The 24218-nt window shown below is 40.9% G+C and overlaps 1 protein-coding gene across 9 annotated transcripts in view; it reads left to right on the top strand.

The window, feature by feature from the left end:
* Window positions 1-2707: 2707 nt before the first annotated feature.
* The window catches only part of DGKH (diacylglycerol kinase eta), a 178966-nt gene continuing 157455 nt past the window's right edge, over window positions 2708-24218 (top strand). For all 9 annotated transcript variants that reach the window (XM_049099330.1, XM_049099335.1, XM_049099332.1 and 6 more), the window contains exon 1: window positions 2708-2911. In XM_049099330.1, the coding sequence (XP_048955287.1) occupies window positions 2720-2911 (192 nt within the window). In that variant the 5' untranslated portion in view covers window positions 2708-2719. The remainder of the gene's footprint in view (window positions 2912-24218) is intronic.

Below are 24218 nucleotides of genomic sequence, written 5' to 3'. Positions count from 1 at the left end.
ACATTAAAATGATTGAAAATATGGAGCTCTTGACATCGCTATTCTATTTTTTTTTTAAGGGAAATGAAAGTGTATTGCAGATATACGATATACAGATTGGATATTCATTCTGGAAACTTCTAATTTATGGGTAAGACCCGAGAAGAATCTAATGGACCAAGTACCTTACATTAGGGATTACTTGGAACAGTCTCCTCAGAAGAGGTGATTGAAGAAAAGAGGGTTTTCATGAGCTGCCTTTTGTGGGAAATGAAGTGACATTCCTTCATTTGCCTACACAGTATTTTCACTCTGAGCATTCTATGTGCTAGGGAAACTGTAGAGCAGGGATAATTTATTTAGCATGAGTAGGCTAAGACTGGCTATGCTTTCAAAGTCACAACCAAGTTTTAGAACTTGTTACAGGAGTGTTTGAAGAGCAAGTACAACTGAGGTTACATTTTTATGGAGTAATAAATAACTTCACCCTGAGGTATTAATTGGCCAGCTCTTGCACATGAAGGTCTTTTAAGGTATCTTTAAGCAATCTGTCTCAATCAGAATGGGAACTGTAATCAGCCCTCTTCTTCAGATCACAGAATGGGCATGGGTGTTCAACAGTGCGTTTCAGTTTAATCACTCTGCCTAGATTCTGGAACATGTTACTATATAAAACCTGAAAGCCTGAAGTGTGAATACAAACATGATAACTGACAAACTAACTTTTTGTTAACGTGGTGTGGTAAAGTGAATAGAACATTAGAATAGTAACCACATGATCTGGACTTTGGCCCTAGCTCATGATCTGGGGGCCTCAAGAGTTTCATTACAGGAGGGGTCCGAACTAGGTTTATTCGTTCCAAAGGCCCTTTGCTAGGTGTTCCTGTCTGCCTTGACAAACCACTGGACTCGCCAGTGGCCAAACAGCTAGCTGGGGCTAAAGGCCATTATTTTGATCATTTTTTTTTCTCTTAAAGAATTCCCTTCACAACAGTACATTCTGTGTAGATCTAGAATTGCTTATGTATAAAACCATAATGCCTCTAAAAGTTTATTTTGCCTGGCTCTGTCTCTTTTCCCTTCCCTAAAGAAGACAGCTGAAGCTGGAGAAGTAGCTTCCATCACTTAGCATTTCAGGGCAGCAGTCTCTGAAGATTCAAACCGGCCCATTTTACATTTTAATCAGCACTGTGGATAGACAGCGTTGGGCTGGAATCCGGTTTCTTACAACCTCCTAGAACTCTTAGTTGAGACCTAGCGATCCTAATTATTGTTGACCATAAATAAGATGGCAACTGGGGGAAAAAAAAAAAAAAGAAAAGGAAAGAAAGCAAAACTCCACTAGAATGCCGGTTTGGAGGACCCTTAAAGGTCATGTCAACTGACAAAATAGAAGTGGATACTTGAAGGACGTGAACACGATGAAGGGATGATGTGCTTTGCTGGATTGTCGAGAGTCTCTGCAGAGTCTGGCGGGGACTTTTTGCCCTACTTAAAAATACAGCTAAGTTTAGAGCCGTCTGCGGATGACAAGAGGGATCTGTCATCTCGGCATCTTCTCCCCCAAGGCCTCGCACACCCACGGGAAGGGTTCTCGGGCGCCGGGCGCGCACCCCCTGCCGCGAGGCTGCAGGTCCCCGGCGCCCGCTCCTGCAGCCCGCGGGGGACGAGCCGCGAGCGGCGGCTGCAGCCTGTTGATCCCATTTCCTCCCGCCCGGCTCCGGCTTAGGGAGTGGCTCTCCCAGGACCTCCCGTGTTTTCGTGCTCGGGCCCTGGTGTTCACACGGCTTCGGTGCATTGTTTGCTTCCAGGCAGCCTCGCTTGGCGCTTCGGTTTCAAAGACCTTTATTTCGCATCCTGCGGGCTCGGGCTGCGCTGTGCTCTCCGGCTTCTGCGCTCCCTCCACGCCCTGCCCAGCTTCCTGTGAGCCGACGGATCGCTCTTTCCGAACGAAAAGTTCTCGGAGCGGAGTGGAGCCTCCCGGAAAATGCTCCGCTCTTCCGTGTGCGCCGGATGGAGGTGGGGGTGGGCCGGCAGCTAAGCCCCGCGGTCGGGAGGGCGCCGAGGACCCGAGCCCCGAGGCGGGGGCGCGAGAGGTACGGTCGGCCCGGGATGCGCGGCGGGCTCGCGGGACGGGCGGGGCCGGGGCCGGGGGCCGGGGGCCGGGGGTCGTCTGGGGGCGCGAGGGGCTTGTCCTGTGCGGCCAGGCCCGAGGCTCCGGAGGAGTCGTAGGTGGGGGGGGGGGGGGGCAGGCTGCACCAAGGAGGTCGGCGGGAAACTCCGGGGGCCGCTGTCGCTGCAGCCGCGCGGGGAGCACGGCCGTCGCCCGGCCCGCGGGGCTCGGCCGCGGAGGTTCGTGACCCCCCATCCCGCCCCCCGCCCCCGCCCGTCGGGCCTCAGGCCCCTGCCCCTCCGCCGCTCGCGCCCCCTCCACCCGCGCCGCTCGTGTTCTGGGTGCGGAGCCCGCGGACAGCCCGAGGCTGCGCGCGCAGGGGTCCCGAGCGCCCGGGGCGCCCCCCTGCGCCCGCCGCCGGGGCCCGAGCCGCGCCGAGGGGCTGAGCGGCCGCAGCCGGGAGCGCGTCTGGCGCCCCCGCGACCCCTCCCCGGGGCGGCCGGCGGCGCGGAACATGGCGGCGGCGTCCGGGCGCGGGGCTCCGGGCCCGGCTCCGACCGAGCGCGCCCCCTGACCGCCGCCGCCGCCCCCCCGGGCGGTGCTGTGTCCCCGCAGGAGCCGGAGCGGATGGCCGGGGCCGGCGGCCAGCACCACCCTCCGGGCGCCGCGGGAGGAGCGGCCGCCGGGGCGGGCGCCGCGGTCACCCCCGCCGCTGCGTCGGCGGGGCCCGCAGACGACTCGTCCGACAGCGAAGCGGAGCAGGAGGGACCCCAGAAACTGATCCGCAAAGTGTCCACCTCCGGGCAGATCCGGACCAAGGTGAGGCGGGCCGACCCGGGAGCGTGCGGGGCGGGGGCGAGGGGCCCGGGCGCCCGGGGCGCGCGGGGAGCGCCGGCGCTCCCGGGGGCGGGGCCTGGCCTGGTTAGGGGCGGGGCCTCGGGGCCGGGGGCGGGGCCTGGCTAGGGGCGGGGCCGCGGGAGCCGGGGGCGAGGCCTGGTTGGGGGCGGGGCCTGTCCAGGGGGCGGGGCCGCCGTGCGGCTGCAAGGGATCCCCGGGCCCCGCGCGGGAGGCCGCCGGGGTGGGCTGCGGGGCAGTGGGGAGGCTCGGCGGGAGCGTGGGAAAATGCCGGAGCGCTCTTGAGAGGCCCCACTCCGGGAACTCAGAAGCTCTGTGTTACGTCCTCGGCCTCCCTGCGTGCCCCGGTTGGGCGGAGGACGTGCCTTGCGCGGAGAGCCCAGTGCAGGCCGCCCCGCCGCAGGGGCGAGAAGCCCTCCACCCTCCTGCCCTTCCCGCGGGCCGCACCTGCCTCCTCCCCAGGTCCCCTCTGAGAGGGTGGGTGGTGGGTGGGGGTGGGAGAAGCGACCGCAGGCAGCTCCCTAGCCTCCCGCTGCCATTTGGAAAGGCCGGGCGCTGTGCCTGGGTCAGTGATGCTCCCAGGGTCAGTGATGCTCCCAGTGATGCTCCCCCCCCCCCCCCCCCCCCCCACTTCGCGTGACCCATCAGCAAGCCAGGCTTCTGAGTCGTGGGTTCCCGCCCAGTGCAGGGTTCAGACCCTACCAGCCAAGGTTGTCCTAGTGAAGATTAACTTCTCGGGGTTACATGGCCATGAGCGTGCTGTGTTACTCTTGTGTATGGAGCAGGAGCTTTTGACCCCCGAGGGCTCAAAGTTGAGCGTTTTTAATTAGACCTTGAGCATATACATAGCAAGCAGATGCTTAACCACTGGAGGATTCCTCATATTTCAAGATTTTCATCGTACTTTAAGAATCATCGTAAAAAAAAAAAAAAAAAAGAATCATCGTACTTTAGAAGTCGGTTATCCCTGGGGGCCCTTCCTGAGGTATGTGAAGAGAACCAGTGAAGTCACTGGATTTCTGTGCTCTCTTTAAAAATAAATTTGCAAAAGTTAATTCTGTGGTTGTTTTTAATGAGAATTTGTTTTTTTTTAAGGTCGGTGGACTCCTATAGGAGAGTAGAGCTTTTATTTTATGCTTATGAAATCATGCTTTTATTGGCCTACCTCCTTATTTTCTAAAGTAAATACACGTAAGCACACACAGTGTTAGCAAGATGCGCTTAGAGTCATCTAAGAGTCAAAGATTGTTTCGGTTATTTTTTTTTAACTGCACATCTTGTGACTCATTTTAATAGTGATATTTCTTCATCTAATAGAATCTGTGATAACTTAAGGATATGAGGTTTAATGTATTAAGGCTAAATAAGATAGGGACTTTCTGTGCCTTTAACATTTGATATCTTAATTTTTAAAAAGTTAACAAAACTGTGTTACTAATAGCAAGTTTAAAAGATGGCATATTTTATAGATACATATGAAATGGCTAAAATTCCATGGAAACTTACATCAAAATTAGTAAATTTATACTGCTTGAGAGAAAATTTAGAGATGACTTTAATTTGAGTTTAAGTTAAACAATAAATCTGGTCGGGGGGGAGGTACAATTAAAATTTGTAGATCTCCTGAATTCATGGTGATAGCTAAGCTTAAATTCTTTAAATTTTATTTTATCTATGGTTTGGGGTAAAACATGTTTTTGCGACTAAGAATACATTTAAAAAGCACATTTATTATTGGTTTTCCATTTAACTTTGTAATAAAAATATTTAGTGCATTTTCCCCTATGAATAGAATTAGTGATCATTAAATGAAATATTTGTATATTTCCCGAGATGTATTGAACTTTAGAAGTTCTGCATTTTATGCTAGCTCATACAAATGTGTAAGTTCATCAGTATTTTCATGTAGAACACCTGAGATCCAGGCCTAGAACTCCTGAGACCAGTGGGCCTCAACCTCTCTGCCTGCCCCTCCCCACCTCAATCCAGACTGTTCATATATGTTCATGATTCTCAGGGAAGAGAGCTAGTGCAGTAATGAGATTCATAAAATAAGAACTGCTATATTTATTTATTTATTTATTTATTTATTTATTTATTTATTTATTTATTTATTTTTAAGAACTGCTAAATTTAATACTGGTTCCCAGCCTTCAATTATGATCCAGGTAATAGTTGAGCAAAAAGATCTTTTAGAAAGACTGTACTTGTTTGATCATCTCCACAGATATGCAAGATGGGAGAGGCCAGGACTAGCCCAAGGCCTAGTGGTTTTTTAGACAGAAAGCAGTTCTGGGGCACCTGGGTGGCTGGTCCATTAAGCCTCTGGCTCTTGATTTCAGCTCAGGTTGTGATCTCAGGGTTGTGAGATTGAGCCCTTGCATTATCCAGCACCTAGTCTGCTTGTCCCTCTCCCTCTGCTCTTCCCCTTCACCTCACCTCAAATAAATGAATGAATGAATGAATGAATGAATGAATGAATGAATAAATAAATAAATAAATAAAATCTTAAAAAAGAAAGAAAGCAGTTCTTGCTTGTACATACTGTAGCTATACCAAGGGACCATTAGATCTGACAGGGTTATGGTTGCTAGTGCCATCTTTGGTCTTGGTTGACTAGCAGCCTGGGGTGTTATGTGTGCTATATGTATACGTACGCACACACATATACACATGTATTCACGGGTATGCATTTGTATACTGTGTCGTATCTTTAGAAAGCATTTATATGTATATATACAGAAGGCCTACTGCAGAGTGAGTTGTGCATAGAAATAAAATATATGGGGCACACAGGAGGCTCAGTTGGTTGACAGTAGACTCTTAGTTTTGGCTGAGGTCATAATCATGTCAGGCTCTGCACACAGCATGGAGTCTGCTTGAGATCCTCTCTCTCTCCCTCTCCTGCTACTCCTCCCCCTGGCCCCCCTCCCCCTGCTTCCACACTCTCTCTCAAATTAGATAAATGAATCTTAAGAAATAAAAAATATTTCTTAAATGAATACCTTTTATTCATTATACATTATATACTTATATAGAATGCTTCATGTATATGGATATTATTATTAAAGCATACTACTTATTTTAGTTTCCTTGAAGAGCCTTATGATCATAAAGTTGTTTGGTTAGTTTAGGTTTGGGTTAAAAAAAGGCCACTCAAGTAATTACCTTATTAAAAATGTTTTTTGTAAATACTGATTAATGTTTTAAATAATTGAATGATCTTAAATTAATTGTGGCATTTGGAAAATATCCAGGTTTTTCTTAATTGAAATAAGTAATGCATGCATATAATATGATATTCAATAGTGTGAGAGGATATTCTGTGACAGGAGAGTATCCAGTGGAAAGTAATCTCCCTCTCACTCCAGACCTTCTAGTCTCCATCCCAGAGGCAATTGTTGACATTTTTCTTGGTACACTTCCAGAAAATGTCTATGAACATACATATGTTTCTTTAAAAGAGTACAAATGAGAACATTCTGTACACATGCTGTGTCTTGTTTGGAGCTCTAAAATGATCATTTCCCTAATGGCATGTGCACGTCTACCCCGTTCTTTTTAATGGTGGGAAAGTATTATGTTATGTTAGGTTGAACTAAATGAATTTGCTAGATCAGTAGGTCAAAAATGGCCAAGAGTAGGATGGTGGTTGCCAGGGGCTGGGAGGTGGGGGGAAATGGGGAGGTGTTGGTGAAAGGGTACAAACTTACAGTTATAGGATGAGTAAGTTCTGGGGATCTAAGGTGCAGCATAATGACTATAGTTAATACTGTATTGTATCCTTGAAATTTGCTGAGAATAGATCTTAAGAATGCTTAAGATTGCATTCTTGCATTTTTAAGATCTATTCTCTTTTATTTATTTATTTGAGAGAGAGAGAGAGAGCAGGGGAAGGGGCCAAGGGAGAGAGAGAGAGAGAATCTCAAGCAGACTTCCCTCTGAGCACAGAGTCCAACAGGAGGCTGGATCCTACAACCCTGAGATCGTGACCTGAGCTGAAATCAACAGTCAGACAGACACTCAACTGACTGAGCCAACTATGTGCTGTAGATTTTAAGCATTCTTAATACACACATTTAACTATGTGAGGTGCTGGATATGTTAATTACCTAATTGTTTCACAATATGTATGTCTATCAAATTATAGCATTATATACTTTAAGTATATATATATTTAGTTTGTCAATTATGTCTCAATAAAGTTGGAAAAAAATGGTCAAATGTGGGAAATTTCATATGGTTCAACCTAACATGATGTATCATTATTTAAATACCTGGCTCTCAATGGAAGGGAAAATGGATTATTTTAGGACAACACTAATCTCAGTTTTTTGCAGTGGATATGATGACTTTTAAAGTCATATTTTTTAAAAAGATTTTATTCATTTATTTGACAGAGAGAGAGAGAGAGAGAGAGAGAGAGAGAGAAGGAAGCAGGCTCCCCGCTAAGCAGGGACCCTGATGTGGGGTCGATCCCGGGACCCTGAGATCATGACCTGAGCTGAAGGCGGACGCTTAACTGACTAACCCATCCAGGTGCCCCTAAAGTCATCTTTTAAAACAGACTTTTAAAAAATAAGACTGGCAGGTTTTTAAAATTAGTGTGACTTAATAATAAAATTCTCACGTACATTTTAGCACCCTCCTCCCATCCCCATTTTGTATACTCTTTGTTCTCTTTTGCATTTTTTCCCCCTTTTTCTTTGTCCTTTCAGTGTATTATTTTTCTCTCTGTTTTTCACTTTTTTTCCTTTCTCTATATCAGCTAAGTAGAATTGCAGGTAGTCTCATCTAGCTATCCACAGTGGATAATTTTGCATCTGCCTCTGTTTCCCCAAGGGAAAAAAAATCCCTTACTTACAAAAGTGGAAATGTTGCTGATGTGGGAAAGCCGATGGGAGCTGTGATTCATCCTACCTCTTCCTCTCTACTTACTCTTGGCTCTTATTCCTAATTCTTAGTTCTGTCTTAAGGAGGAGGTTGATTTTACATTCACATTTACTGTTGCAGAGAATTTCACAGCTATTTATTGAGAATGAGGCATTCTGAAACAGCACTGATATAAACTCAGACCAACTTGGTTTTGAGCATAAATGTCAAAGCTTTGTTTTTTGTTGTTGTTGTTGTTGTTGTTGTTGGCCAGTGAAGACTGTGGCCCATGAATATAGGGAATGTCTGGAGGAATATTGCTCAGATTTGTAGACTAAGATTGTTCAACCATCATAAGCCACATGGTATCAACAAATGAGCCATCTCAGTGACTTTTTCTTTCTTTCTTTTTTTTTTTTTTTAAAGATTTTATTTATTTATTCATGATAGTCACACAGAGAGAGACAGAGAGGCAGAGACACAGGCAGAGGGAGAAGCAGGCTCCATGCACCGGGAGCCCAACGTGGGATTCGATCCCGGGTCTCCAGGATCGTGCCCCGGGCCAAAGGCAGGCGCCAAACCGCTGCGCCACCCAGGGATCCCTCAGTGACTTTTTCTGACAATGACTTATCTCAGCCAAGGTCTTGAAGCTTCATGTGTCAAAAATATCTCCTAATTAGGTTTCTTGTGCTCTCATTGATCTGGCATTTCTATGTCTTCTTACAGTTAATTTGGAATATTTATGGGTCTTATTTTTTTTATGGGTCTTTAAATTTAGGTAAAACATACCTAACCACTGGAAAGATATTCAGAACTTTATAACGTTATATCTGGATTAAGACGTCTCTAAGCACATTAACAAAATAGTCACCACAGTCTTTAATTAGTACCTTGGCCATACTTTCACCTGAAAGATGTGTAAATAAATTCTTGTACCTTCACAGTGAGACACTATTTGAAAATACTGATTTGCATTTTTCACTGTGCATTTAAAACATTATCTTTCACCATAACTGTAGTTGGAGTAGCCTAGGGAAGACGTGCTCAGCATTTTTCAATTTGTAGGTGGCAGCCCATTGGAAACAGAGAATAGATTAGAAAATTTTATTTTAAAATTTAAAGATTATTTAAAACTTTTACCTACAGTTCTGAGTGGAATCAGGAGCTTTTTAAAAATTTTTCTATATTTATTCATCAGAGCCACTCAGAGAGAGGCAGACACACAGGCAGAGGGAGAAGCAGGCTTCCTCCAGGAAGCCCGATGCGGGACTCCATCCCAGGACCCCAGGATCATGACCTCAGCTGAAGACAGAGGCTCAACCACTGAGCCACTCAGGCATCCCTGAGTGAAATCAGGAACTTTAGCATTTTGCTAGATGTTGAGAAGGAAGATATTTTGAATAATAAGAGTAATTAACTTTCATCTAGGGCAGAACTTGGGGACCTTTCTCTGTAGAGGTCTAGGTAATAAAGTTTTAAACTTTGTGAGCCATAGAGTCTGGGTCAAAATCACTCTACTCTACTGTCATAGTGTAAAAGCAGCCACGGACAATACTTAAATAAGTGGGGTGATGAAACTTTAAAGACACTGAAATGCGAATTTCATAGAATTTTCAGGTATTAAGAAATAGTCTTCATCTTCTTTTTTAGAAAAAGCCATATAAGTATGTAAAAACCTTCTTAGCTGATGAGCTATTCAAAATCAGGTGGCCGGGACGAAATGGCCCATAGACTTGGCTGGTGGGCCATACTCTTTCCCGACCCCTGTTCTAGGTGATGGAAAATGGTACAGTTAGGTTTGCAGAGCACTCCAGAGTTAAGGTGCTGCTCGATGCGATCAGCATTTAAGGGGACCAAATAAAGCTAGATTTCAATCCATTTAAAAAATCTCATCTTTGTAGAACATTTTATTTTTAGCTTGGTTTGCGTCTTTGCTTCCATTTTAATGTGAACTAAATATAGACTGGAAACTCTGAGTCTTGGTACAGTAATATATGGCATAACAGCTTTCTTTCCATTTTGATTACAAATTAAACATGATATTCCATTATTGAAGATAAGAGACATAATAAATAATTTACCAAACCTTTACATATAACTTAAGATGCCTTATTTGAAAGTATCTAAATTTAGAAAGCTTTCGCTTAGTTTAAGGTTGCATGTTTGCTGTTGTGGTGGGAGTGACAAAAGGTTATATGACACGACCATTGTCAGCCACTCCTTTCTGTTTCCAGGGCACAGCATTTCACTCATATTGGATTCGTTAGGCTTTACTTATTCAGGAAATGTGTTTATAAGCAAAGGTTTTAATTAAAGAGAGTTTGTTTTAGATCTAAGAATAGACCTTCGAAAAAGGCCCTCACGTGTTAGTGCACTATTTTCCCTTGGCAAATTCGTGTGGTTTTGCTGGCTATAGAGTATATTCCTCTGAAAATTGTCGGTCACTTGAAGCACGTTTGTATTTTTGATTTTGTTAAGTGGCTTAAAATGGTCAATAACCATTATTGATAATAGCCTTAATATAGGATTCAGTGCACATTGATTCTACTGCAAGTAGTCGTTTATTTTTCCCAATTGAACATATATGGCAATAATTCCCTCCCCCTTGCTCTTTGTTATGAGAGTATTTGGAAGACTATTAGGCTCTTGTTTTCTACCAAAGAAATATGATTCACTTTATCATGTGTGGAGCTGGAATTTCTAACCTTCTCACTGTGCCATTTAAGTACCACGACTTTTTCAAACCACCAGCATGTGATGGACTATAATAAACCTTTTTGTATAGGCTTGGGGCATCTATGTCAGGAACTTTCAAATACCTTTCTACTTAGCATTTTATTGCTTACAGAGTGGTTTTATTCACGGAATAAAACGAATAAACATGCTCTTGGTTAACGGTTGTGTGAAATTACCTAAATTTTACAAATGAGAAAACTGAGACTCAGTTTAATATCTGCTGAGTAAATGGGAGGCTAGAACTCAAAAGCAAGACTTCTAATTACCGTACATTATTCCCTGGCACAGTGGACCCAGTGGTAGGTTCCAAATTCCTTTATTTTAGGAGTTCCATAAGCTTCTTGGGTTTTGAAGCCTTACCCCTCCACAGGGTGCAGGCACAGATGGTTGCAGGCAGTCCCCACTTCTCTTACCCCCTTGCCCTACCCCCCTACATCTCTGCTCTTCCTCCCCCTTCCTCCTCCTTCCTGCCTTGCCCTTTATCAATTTTAGTCTGTAAGTATATCTCTAACCTATGTTATAGATTTTACAACGTCTTTTTGCATTTGAATCCTGTGTTTTAGTGACAAGTTTGAGTCTGTGTTTGCAGAGCAAATTTCTGAATAAAAATTTCAGCTGATAGTTCTACTCATTTTAATTACTGTTAGCTAAATCACGGAATCACTTCGAGAACATCTTTAGAAGGACTAATTTAGAAGACATGCTTTTAGGTAGCTAACTCTTCAAATAGGTTTTCAAAGAAAACTGTTACTTTCACTTCCATAAGGTAAGGTGCTATTTTTAAAAGGTCATGATACAGCGTTAAAAAGAATTATATAAGGTAATTTTCCATGTGGCCCATTAAAATATAGTTGAAGAAAAAATATGAGTAAAATTTATTTTTAACTTGCTAAGGAATGAAAAGGACATTTAGGGGGCCATTTTCTCTATCTACCTATTTTATTTAGGTGAGAAAGGATGCTAGGGCATATACCTGAGCAGACATACTATTTTGAGCTGGATTATTTGTACGAACTCATAAAGCATTTTAAGAATTACAACGGGGGTGCCTGGGAGACTCAGTTAAGTGTCCAACTCTTGATTTCAGCTCAGATCATAATCTCAGGATCATGAGATGGAGCCCCACTTTGGGCTCAATGCTGAGTGTGGAATCTGCTTAAGCTTCTTCCCCCCTCCCCTTGCTCTCTCTCTTTCTCAAAAAAAATTGTAACTTTAAAATAATGTAATGTTACATATCATTAGTATGTAACAAATGCAAATTTTCATTAAGTATGCTAACATATAAACATATATAATGTGTGTTGTATATGTTATATGAACATAATATATAATTATAACATAATGTAGAACATATCTCTGTAGTTTGTCAAGCAGAATAGTAAAATGAGCACCCAAGAATCCAGTGTAAGAACTAGAACGCTTCTAGTACTATGCATCTACCTGTGTGCTTCTCTTTTTCATTCCTTTGTTGCTTCTCAATTCATTCAAAAAGATATTTATGGTGTTCCAAGCACCCTCATAGGTGCCAGGGATTGAACAATAAACCAAATAGACAAAACCTCTGCTTTCATGGAGTACACATTTTAATGCAGGGAGCAGTTACGAACTCATAAATATGTAAAATGTGTAGCATGTTAGAAGGTGAGAGGTGCTATAGAGAAAAAGCAAACATCTTGAAGGAATGTTCCATGGATCTCTGAAGGAAAAGCAATGTGCGAAGACCAAGAGATAAAAGCTGTGATAAGGAGGGGACCAGTGGGACTGAAGTTGGGGGTGGTGGGAGTCAGGGGGAAGCAGGTAGGAAGTTGGGAGTAGGTTAACAATGTCAATAGTAAGGTAATACTATAAAAGAAGGGTTCTTAGCCTGGGGTTCATGCATTCCATAGCGGGGGGATAGGCTTCGGAGGGCTCCCCCAATTTTATATCTGTGCATACTCCTCAAAAGACTAAAAACCATTGATTTGTAGAGGGGAATTGCAGGATAGACAATAAATGGTAGATGAAAAAAATACACATGTACTATAACCAGCTGTTGTCATGGTCATTTGGAGAAATGCTAAAATTGGGGGTGGGTTCAATGAAATGAATCTTACTCAGGAACATAGAATAACAGGGTTCCTTTCAGGAGTTAGTCGTGTTGGGTTTGCATCTCATGTCTTTAGGGTACCATTGGGTGACTTTAATCATGTTACTTAATGTGACAGAGAGTGATGTGCTCATCAATTTCTGTTTCCCCTGTTCTTCCTGGATCACCGTTGGGCTTCATTTCCCCCTTGCAGATAGGTGAAGTTATGAATTCAGGCCAGGGGAATATGGATGGGAGTGATGTTTACCATTTGGCATCTAAAGCCTTTTATGGGACTTTCTGTTTTGTCTCTTCTCTAACCTGCCAGCTAGATGTACATTATCTAGTGGGAGGAGCTCGGATCCCTGAATGACTTCATGGAGCTTCTGCCTCTAAACCTCATCGGTCACATTGGATTGTGACACAAGAAGGAACTAGACCTTTATTGTGTTAACCTCTGAGATTTGGGCATTGTTTGCTATATCAGTTAGCATACTCTGACGAATACACTTCATTTCTGTGAACTCCAGCTTTCTCATTTGCAAAATGGACTTAGTGATTTCTGCCTTATAGGGTGGGTAAGTAATGAAGGATAAAGAAATATACCATATGCTTCTGTGTCCTTGATTTTTATAATTATTTTTAAAAGTTGGTATAAAATCTGGGTAACTCAATTATTCATGATGCATGTATCTCCTAAATAACTTAATCAGTAGCGTGTATAGATTATAGTTCTTTGTTGACTTTTCTAAAAAGACTTGATAAAACTCTTATGGTTTTATAGACCATTATTTTGTCATTAAAAATAAAATTTCTGGGACACCTGGGTGGCTCAGCCGTTGAGCATCTGCCTTCAACTCAGGGCGTGATCCTGGAGACCCGGGATCAAGCCCCACGTCAGGCTCCCTGCATGGAGCCTGCGTCTCCCTCTGCCTGTGTCTCTGCCTCTCTCTCTCTCTCTGTGTCTCTCATGAATAAATAAATTTTAAAAAATCTTTAAAAAAAAATTTCTTTGCTACCATGAAGGGCCCTTTGGACATGTGAAAACTCATACTGCAAGAGCAATGAAGATAGGTTTACTTGACTTGATGATTTTAGCTAGGGTCAGCCTTGTTCCTAGGTTAATGTATGTTACAAGTGCCTTAAGAAAAAATACTTTACTAGGAAACGGGTGACCACTTAGAGATGGTGGTGAGAATCATTGACCAGGTAGGCTTTTAAGTGCTTTTGTGGCCAAATCTACTTTATCCTGGAATGATTTTCCTTACATCTGTCAAAATACAGATGTCTGCCTCCTCAAGTCCTATTTACTCCCCAGTCCATGCAATATGGATTTTACCCCAACTGCTTCATGAAAATGTCTTTTGCAAAGGTCACTATGATCTAATTGCTAAAATCCGGTGGTCTCTTTTGTTTTCACTCATTTGTATTTTGTGCCAATTTTGACGCTGTTGACCTTTTTCTTACGTCTTTCCCTACTGTTTTCAAGGCTTGAATTTCTCTTATCTTTCTTATTAGCTTTTTACTGCCTGTCTGTCTCCAGCCCTGACTCCTTTGGCTAATGCTAAATGTTTTTGTCTCCTAGGATTCTTATTCTAAGTCTGTTTGCCTCTGTCTTAGTTAATGTGATCGATTAGATTAGATTTCCCCTACCAGCTGTACCAGTCTTCCTCTAGCTCATGCTCTTTCCTGAGACCTGGACCTATATTTTCTTTGCCTACACTGCTGACTCTAGTGGGTCCCCTGGCCATCTCAGCCTTGACATCCTCAAACTGAACAGTTGGGTTCACAGTCTCCCCACCCACTGGGCACATTTTGCTTCACTACTTTTATATCATACAGGATTCGACTTGTAGTTAACTTTGACTTTTTATCTTGCTAATAATCTTCATTAACTCATTCGGAGCCTCTTCCGACTGGGCAGGGTGCTAGGTCCTGCAGATGATGCAGTGTACAAAGCAGACACAGTCCCCTTCCTCATGGAGTTCAGGCAGTAGTCTCACAAAATATGCTCCGTTCTATTTTGCTATACATTGTCTCATTTAATCTTCATAGCAAAACTGGTCAGTAGGTAGGTGCAACTATTATATTCATTTTAGAAATGGGGAAACCAATAATTAGATGAGTAACTTGCCCAGGGTTACACAGCTTTACAGTGACCAGTTTGATGCCTGGTTTAAAACTATGAAGATATACTGTCCCTTTGTCGACCACTGTATGTGTCTATTGTGAATTCATCCCTTTCCTTTTATTTCTATTGCTACTTACTCAAACTTCATTTAACCTGCAGAACTTATCATTTCGATGTTTGCGATGGATTTCCTTTCTGGTACACTGCCAGAGTTATCTTTTTATGAGAGGGAAGTATGATCATAACACATTTTGCATGAACTCTTAGACTTTGCCCATTACTGATGGAATAAAGTCTAAATTTCCTAGCATGGCTTAGTGGATCTTTCTCAGTTTGATAGTAAAACTACCTTTTTATTCATTTAGCCAGTATTTACTGAGTATTGTTGTAGGTGCTGGAATAGTAAGTTAACATAAAAAATCCTATGTACTAGATCTTACATCCTATTGAAGGAGAAGTTAATACACATATATACAAATATGTATCAGATGTTCATAAGCATAATGAAGGAAATAAGATGAGAAAGGGGAAGGGAATGACGGGGCAGTATGTGTGTGTGTGGAAAGTATTTTGGTTGACCAGGTCTGGGAAGGACTCTCTTTGGTGAAGTGATTTTGAACAGAGATCTGAATGGAGTGACGTGAGCCATGCAGATATCTGGTGTTGGAACATACCAGGCAGAGTCAGTACCGTGGTATTCCGGGCGTGTTTTCTGTCACTGTCATCCTGTGGCTGGTCATGCCAGACTCTTGTCCATTCCCAAAGTGAGGCAGGGACCTCCACGTGTTTTCACATGATATTCCATCTACCTGAAATTCTCCTTCCCCCCCCACCCCCCCGTTTCTCTGCCTGCTGTATTTTTAGGTACTATTATTTCCCAACATTTCTGAAAATATTTGAAGTAGTTTATATTCAATATGGTGTATCAAGCTTAGGTAAAATATAGATAGGACTATGAGACCAAGAATGTTAGTAGGTTAGTCTCTAAAATCGGGTGTCTGTGTTCTATCTATCTATCTATCTATCTATCTATCTATCTATCTATCTATCTATCACCATCTATCTATTGTTAAAGATCAGTTGTGAATTTGGCCCCAAGCTTCCTGGCAGCCAAAGCAACAAGATCGTTTACAAAATTTTATTGTCAGGAGAAAAGATTTTTTCCTAGGTCCCAAGGAAATGTGTCTGTTAGTCTTCGGTTTGTATGGGTCACTGAGGGATGAGTAGAGGATCCCCTCACCAATATGTGGGGCAGGCTGGGATCTTGTGCAGGCCTGGTCTTTTCTGGGACCAGGATTGTTTATCCAGAGTATGCAGTAGATGCTTTTGGAAGTTCTTTTCTGATTGTTTCAGTTTTCTTCCTGGAATAGGAAGCTAGATCATCAGCTGAGAATAAGATGGGAGAGAGAATCTTCGGGATCTATCTGGAAGAGAGGAAAGGGTGTGAAGTACTTGAATTGGAGTGTAGAAAAGGGAATGGAGTAGAGAAATGCAGTGTGAATATCAGGGGGCATTTCAGGCATGCCTGTAAGTGACCATGCATTTAAGGTAAGCATCATCAGCCTGCCTGTGGGACCACGTTCGGCTGCATGGCTATAGGCACAGAGTAGATAGAGAACTGGGTTAAGCCAGAGTTGTGGTTTGGTTAAGTAAGTGTGGCAGAGCAAGAGGGGGTGGGGAGATTGAGGGTGGGCACAAGGGAGAATTTATGTTGGGTAAAGAATTTATGTTGGGTAAAGAATGAGACATCTTAGAAAGGGACTGTGGGACCAAGTAGCTAAGGAAGGGAAGAAGAGAAAATCATTGCAAAGAATTAAATTTTAGTCACTCAAAAAAGGAGAAGAAAGAAAAAAAAAGAAAGTTAAAAAAACTATACAGTTATAATTATTTTATTTAAATTTTTGTAAGAGTGGGGGGGGTGGGCAGAAGTGGAGGGAGAGAGAGAACCTTAGGCAGGCTCCACACCCAGCATAGAGCATGACTAGGGGCTCTATCTCACAACCCTGAGATCATGACCTCAGCCAAAATCAAGAGTCAGACACTTACTTGAGTTGCCCAGGCGTCCCCAGTTTTAACTACTTTAAATATGCTTTACAGATACATTAATAATAGGTTTTGCTGGGAAAAATCTCTGAATCATGTATGCATAGCCGGGGTATCTTCATTAGTAAAATACAAAGAATATTTTACCTAGAACATGAAAATAGTTCCTCAAAAAAATAAATGGATCTGGGTTAGAATTAAAAACAGCAACAGCAACAACAACAACAACAAAAACAGACAAACAAAACCTTAACTATGCATTAAGTAAGTCATGAGCCCTGGCTCTAGCTCTTATTGGTTAGGTCAAGAACCTCTCCAAGTTTTAGTTTCTTCATGTTTAAATTCTCTTAAGGTTCTTGTGAAGATTGAAGAGATAAAGTCCTTAGCTCAGTGCTTGGCACACAGTAAGTGCTAGTAAATGTTAGCTACGTGTTCAAGAATCTTGAGGTGAAGGGCACTCTTTCCAAAGGGTGCCTTTGCTCTTAGAAGGGTGCAAGGGAGTGACATGCTAGTGAAGTCTTCAGGCATAGTGAAAATCCCTGTGTGGATCCAGGCTTTGGCAGGCCAGAGTCAAAGCTGTGTAATTGTAAACCTTTTTGTAGGTTGGTAAGGAGCCGGAGATGTTCTCATAGATCTAGCTAAGATTTCACAATAGGAAGGAAAGAATGTTGAAGGAGATTCAACTTTCCAGGGTAACATGGCTACCTTATCATCATCATCCATACATATCACGACAGTATTAAATTATTACCATTCATTTCCCCTCATCATCATCATCTTTTTTTTCATCTTTTTAAAATATTTTATTTTTAAGTAATCTCTATACCCTCAATGAGGCTTGAACTCAAAACCCCAAGATCAAGAGTTACACGTTCTACCAACTGAGCCAACCAGGGTTCCCTCCCCTCTTCTTCTCAAAGAGGGAGCATTCTAACATGTTGGTTCAGCTCCTTCATTCTCCTTGGTTACAGAACAAACACGATAGTGGATATAACAAGGGGACAGGAAAATACTCATTCTATGGCATTCTTACCTTCAGGGCCCCAGTGTGTGGGGTGTAGTTGAGAAGCTGGAATGAACAAGGGAAGTCACATGTGCTGACTTTCCTGTCAAAGCAAACTGTGAACATACATGAGACATTTTCCAGGAAATATTTAGATGAAGGAGGAGGACTTAAATATGGATTGTTGTCATCACTGTGACCCCATGTATGCCTTTAGGCTGATAAGGCCTAGGAACTTGATGTACACTTTAATAAACCACCTATACAATATAGCACATTGTATAGATGTGCCCCCAAACATTTCAATTATAAAGCAGTTGTACACTCATGTCCATAGCAGCATTATTTACAAGAGCTAGAAAGTAGAAGCAACTCAAATGTCTATTGATAAATGAATAAAAAACCAAAACATGGTGTACACATACACATGCAATAGGATGTTATTCAAGGCATAAAAGGAAATGAACTCTGACGCATGCTACGACATGGTGGAACTTTGAGGACATTTTGCTAAGTGGAATAAACCAACTACAGAAGGACATAGGAGCCCCCTAGAGCAGTAAATTTCAGCAAGACAGCAGGATGGTGTTGCCAGAGGCTGGGGGAAGTTGGGGAGTGGGGAGTTAGTATTTAATGGGTACAGAGCTTTAGTTTTGCAAGATGAAAGAGTTCTGTGGTTGGATGGTGGTGATGGTCGTACAACCATGGGAATGCACTTTATGCTACTGAACTGTACACTCAAACATGGTTAAGATAGTTAAGTTTTATGTGAAGTGTATTTTACCATAATTAAAACCAATTCTAAAGTAAGATTCATAGGGATGGCTCACTATAAACTCAAATAGGATTACATGATTTTTTTTTTAGTGAGATAAAAATGAAAAAAGTTTAAGAAATATGCAAAATATGAGGAAAGCTATGAAAACATCAAGAAGACTATGAAACTTTGCTGAGGTACAAAAAGAATCTGAATGAATGCCATATGTTTTACACAGTTTACCTCTAAGTTTTACACAATTACAAATACATTTGCTAAAAGAAACAACAACAAACAAACAAACAAAAAAACCAAATACATTTGCTATTTGAATTTTGGCTGAGTTACTAAAATGACCTGGAAGGTCATAAAATAATACATATTGAAAAGGAAGAATAACAAGAGGACCTTAGTCAGTCAGATGTAATTAAACACATATATAAGAATATACTTTACAATAACGATAATATTTCAAGTGAGGAAAACTGGATTACTCAATAATTCCTCCTGAGGCAACTGGCTCACCATTTAGTTAAGAAATTTGGAAGCCCAACCCTTACCTCACACTATGGACTGCATATTTTCCAGATAGGTTAAAGATCAAATTTATAATAAACAAATCATAAAACTACTAGAATAAATATAGATAAGTAATTGCATAGTTTCAGGCTTGGAAAGAATTTTAAAATGTGACTCTAAGGAAGAAAATAGAAAGTAAAAGCTTGTTGAATCCTGACATATTGAAACTCACCATAAACTAAATGACCAGGCAAATAATTTCTCAAACCTCTTCGGTGTTTAGCCAGAAAGATTATTTCTCATTCTTTGTTTATGATACAAATGTCCAATTATAAAAAATTGGTTAAATTAATTATGCTATATCTATATCAAAAAATCCATCAGGTACATGGTTCCTGGAAGGCAGTAGATGCTCAGGAGATACTAAGAGAGAGTAGATAGATGAACAAATTAACTATTTGCATCATCTTGACATGGAAGGTACTCGTGATATATAGGGCACAGAAAGGAGATTTTTTTTTTTTGAAAGGAGATTTTAATACCATGTAGACTCTGAGCCCCAGGAAAGGACATAACAGAGACATAGTGATTTCTCACTGTATTATGGAATTATGGATATTTGCTCTTTCTTTCTTTCTTTTTTCTTTTTTTTTTTAAATTCCAGTTAATTAACATACAGTGTTATATTAGTTTCAGGTGTACAGTATAGTAATTCAGCACTTCCTATACAATACCCTGTGCTCATCTTAACAAGTGCACTCCATAATCTCCATCACCAATTTTAACCCATCAATTTGTTCTCTGTAATTAAGTCTGTTTCTTGATTTGTCTCTGTCTCTCTTATTTTTTTCCCTTTGCTTGTCTGTTTTGTTTCTTCCACATATGAGTGAAATCATATGGTATTTATCTTTCTCTGATTTATTTTGCTTAGCATAATACTGTCTAGCTCCATCCACATCACTGAAAATGGCAAAATTTTATTCTTTTTTATGGCTGAATGATATTCCATTATATATATCACATCTTTTTTTTTTTTTTAAAGCTCTTATTTTTTTTTAAATATTTTATTTATTTATGACAGATACAGAGAGAGAGAGAGGCAGAGACACAGGCAGAGGGAGAAGCAGGCTCCATGCAACCGGGAGCCCGATGTGGGATTCGATCCCGGGTCTCCAGGATCACGCCCTGGGCCAAAGGCAGGCACCAAACCGCTGCGCCACCCAGGGATCCCTCTTTTTTTTTTTTTTATCCATTCATCAATCGATGGGCACTTGGACTACTTTTGTATCTTGGCTATTGTAAATAATACCACTATAAACATAGGGGTATATATATCCTTTGAATTAGTATTCTTTGGGTAAATAGTAGTGTGATTGTTGAATCATAAGGCACTTCTATTTTTAACTTTTTGAGGAACCTCCATGCTGTTTTCCACAGTAGCCACAGCAGTGTGCATTCCTATCAACAGTGCACGAGGGTTCCTTTTTTCCACTTCCTTGCCAACACTTGTTGCTTCTTGTGTTGTTGATTGTAGCCGTTCTGACAGGTATGCGGTGTTATCTCATTGTAGTTTTGATTTGTATTTCCCTGATCATGGGTGATGATGAGCATCTTTTCATGTGTCTATTGGCCATCTGGATGTCTTCTTTGCAGAAATATCTGTTCGTGTCTTCTGCCCATTTTTAAATTGAATTATTTGTTTTTTTGGTGTTGAGCTGTATAAGTTCTTTTTTTTTTTTTTTTAAGATTTTATTTATTTATTCATGAGAGACACAGAGAGGGAGAGAGAGGCAGAGACACACACAGGCAGAGGGAGAAGCAGGCTCCATGCAGGGAACCCAATGCGGGACTCGATCCCGGGTCTCCAGAATCGTGCCCTGGGCTGAAGGCGGTGCTAAACCACTGAGCCACCGGGGCTGCCCAAGTTCTTTATATATCTTGGATACTAATCTTTTATTGGATATGTCATTTGCCATTCCATAGGTTCTTCTCTTATTCCGTAGGTTGCCTTTTAGTTTTGTTGATTGTTTCCTTTGCTGTGCAAAAGCTTTTTATTTTGATGCAGTCCCAATAATTTATTTTTGCTTTTGTTTCCCTTACCTCAGGAGACATATCTAGAAGTTTCTGTGGTCAGTTACTTCCTGCGTTCTCTTCTAAGATTTTTAAGGTTTCATGTGTCACATTTAGGTCTTTTTTTTTTTTTTAAGATTTTATTTATTAATGATAGACATAGACAGAAAAAGAGAGAGGCAGAGACACAGGCAGAGGGAGAAGCAGGATCCATGCCTGATGTGGGACTCGATCCTGGGTCTCCAGGATCAGGCCCTGGGCTGAAGGCGGCACTAAATCGCTGAGGCACTCGGGCCGTCCACATTTATGTCTTTAAAACATTTTGAATTTATTTATGTGTGTGGTCTAAGAAGGTGGTCCAGTTTTATTCTTTTGCATAATCTTACTCAGTTTCAGTTTTCCCAACACCATTTGTTGAAGAGACTGTCTTTTTCTCGTTGGATATGCTTTCCTGCTTTGTCAAAGATTAATTCCTGCTTTGTTCATTTCTAGGTTTTCTATTCTGTTCTATTGATCTAGGTGTCTATTTTAGTGCCAGTACCCTACTGTTTTGATGACTACAGCTTTGTAATGTAACTTTAAGTCCAGCATTACGATGCCTCCAGCTTTGCTTTTCTTTTTCAAGATTGATTTGGCTATTTGGGGTCTTTTGTGGTTCCATACAAATTTTAGGATTGTTTGTTCTAGTTCTGTGAAAAATGCTGTTGGTAATTTGATAGGGATTACATTACATGTGTAGATTGCTTTGGGTAGTGTAGACATTTTATCAATATTTGTTCTTCCAGTCCATGAGCATGGAATGTCTTTCCATTATTTCATATCATCTTCAGTTTCTTTCATCAGTATTTTATAGTTTTCAGAGTATAGATTTTTTTACCTCATTGGTTAGGTTTATTACCTAGGTGTCTTATTATTTTTGGTGGTATTGTAAATGGGATTGTTTTCTTAATTTCTCTTTCTGCTGCTTCATTATTGGTGTATAGAAATGCAACAGATTGCTGTATGTTGATTTTGTATCCTGCAACTTTACTGAATTCATTTATTAGTTCTAGCAGGGTTTGTGTGTGTGTGTGTGTGTGTGTGCATGCGCGTGTATAGTCTTATAGGTTTCCTATATAGACTATCAGTCATCTGCAAATAGTGAAAGTTTTACTCCTTTCTTGCCAATTTGGATGCCTTTGATTTCTTTTTGTTGTCTAATTGCAGTGGCTAGGATTTCTAGTGCTATGTTGAATAAAAGTGGCAAGAGTGGACATCTTGTCTTATTCCTCAATATAGGGGAAAAGCTCTCAGTTTTTCCTCATTAAGGATGCAAGCTGTGGATTTTTCATAGATAACCTTTATTATGTTGAGGCATGTTCCTTCTAAATCTACTTTGTTGAGGGTTTTTATTGTTTATTTCTATTTTCAATTCTATTTTACATGTTACACATTTGCTTTTGTAATAAGAAAAACCCATTTGTTTTTAAATTTGGATGTATCTCATTACAGAAAAATGTAAAGAGAAATTTTTAATTTTTATACACTGAAGGAATTAAAATACCACTCAGTTTGTATAAATAAAACACTTGAAAATTAGGTGGTGTAATACTTCATATTTATAGGGGTGGATTAAACATTTCCATAGGAATAATCAAAGATAGATGGTATAGCCTACCTAGGAGTATGCATTAATTTTTCTGACTTTATATAAAAGAATAATTAAGTAATAGTTCAATAATTTATCATTTCTGTAAAAGCAAAAACAAAAAAATCTCTACTAGTATGTTCTGTAATTATTGATATGATTCTTATAACCATGTTACTGAGATATTAGAAGCTGAAAGTCTGCATAAGCTAATTTTTATAATAAACAAAAGGTTAAATATTGATAATAAAACCAGTAGCCCCCAAAACAGATGGTTAAAATTTGCCAGATTTGTAAATAGAGTAATATGGCTTGTAAGCTAAACTTACCTTCAGATTGACTTTGGATTTTATTTTATTTTATTTTATTTTATTTTATTTTATTTTATTTTTTGACTTTGGATTTTAATTTGTTTCTGTAGTAAATTAAATATTAACTTAAAAATATTTCATAATAAAAAGCCATGATTATTGGTAGCATTTCTAAAACTTAGTTGAGGGATTCCTGGGTGGCTCAGTGCCTTCGGCCCCTTTGGTGTGATCCTGGAGTCCCAGGATCGAGTCCCACATCAGGCTCCCTGCATGGAGCCTGCTTCTCCCTCTGCCTGTGTCTCTGCCTCTCTCTCTCTGTGTCTCTTATGAATAAATAAATAAAAATCTTAAAAAAAAAACTTAGTTGAACAAAAAGCTTTTAGTTAATTGTAATATCCTGATAGAATATTAATAGTAACTTGTTTGATAAAATGTACCACTTCTGTGAAAAATTCTGTTCTTTCAGTCCTGAAACAGTATAAGCACATCTACCAGAAATTTTTTTGCATGTAGAAACCATTGAAATGTATTTTGACATTGTAAGACAAAATATGTGGCCAAGGCCAGTGATGACATACATCCAATGGCAGATAATGAAATGCAGCTTTGCTTAACTGTGAGGTTAGAAGTCATACCCTCACATGTTCAGCAATCTTTAGTGCAACTTGCTGATGCTACTGTGTAACACAGCACAACTTGACTTAGTAGTTTTTCACACAATAAACACCACTGCATGCTTGTATTTAATATTCTATATAGTGGATCCCCATTATTCATGGGTTCATATTTCCTAATTCACCTACTCGCTAAAACTTATTTGTAACTTTCCAAAATCAATATTTGAAATGCTTCTGTAGTCATTTGTGGTCGTGCATAGAGTGGGGGAAAATTTGAGTTGCTGCATGGGCATGTCACCAGCTGGGGTTGATCCAGGGGACAGTCTGCCTTCCCATATAGTAAATAAGGGACCTTTTTGTGATCTGTTTAGTGAGGTGTCTTTCACATTTTTGTGCTTTCTGTTGTTGATCTTGCTATTTAAACCTGGCCCCAAGCTTATTGCTGAAATGCTGTCTAGGGTTCCTAAAATCAAGAAGGTTGCACGTGCTTTAAGGAAAAAAAATAGGTGTGTTAGCTAAG

This window comes from Canis lupus, chromosome 22, assembly GCF_003254725.2.
Source record: "Canis lupus dingo isolate Sandy chromosome 22, ASM325472v2, whole genome shotgun sequence".
NCBI classification, from domain to species: domain Eukaryota; kingdom Metazoa; phylum Chordata; class Mammalia; order Carnivora; family Canidae; genus Canis; species Canis lupus.
This window is presented reverse-complemented; position numbering and strand designations above follow the sequence as displayed.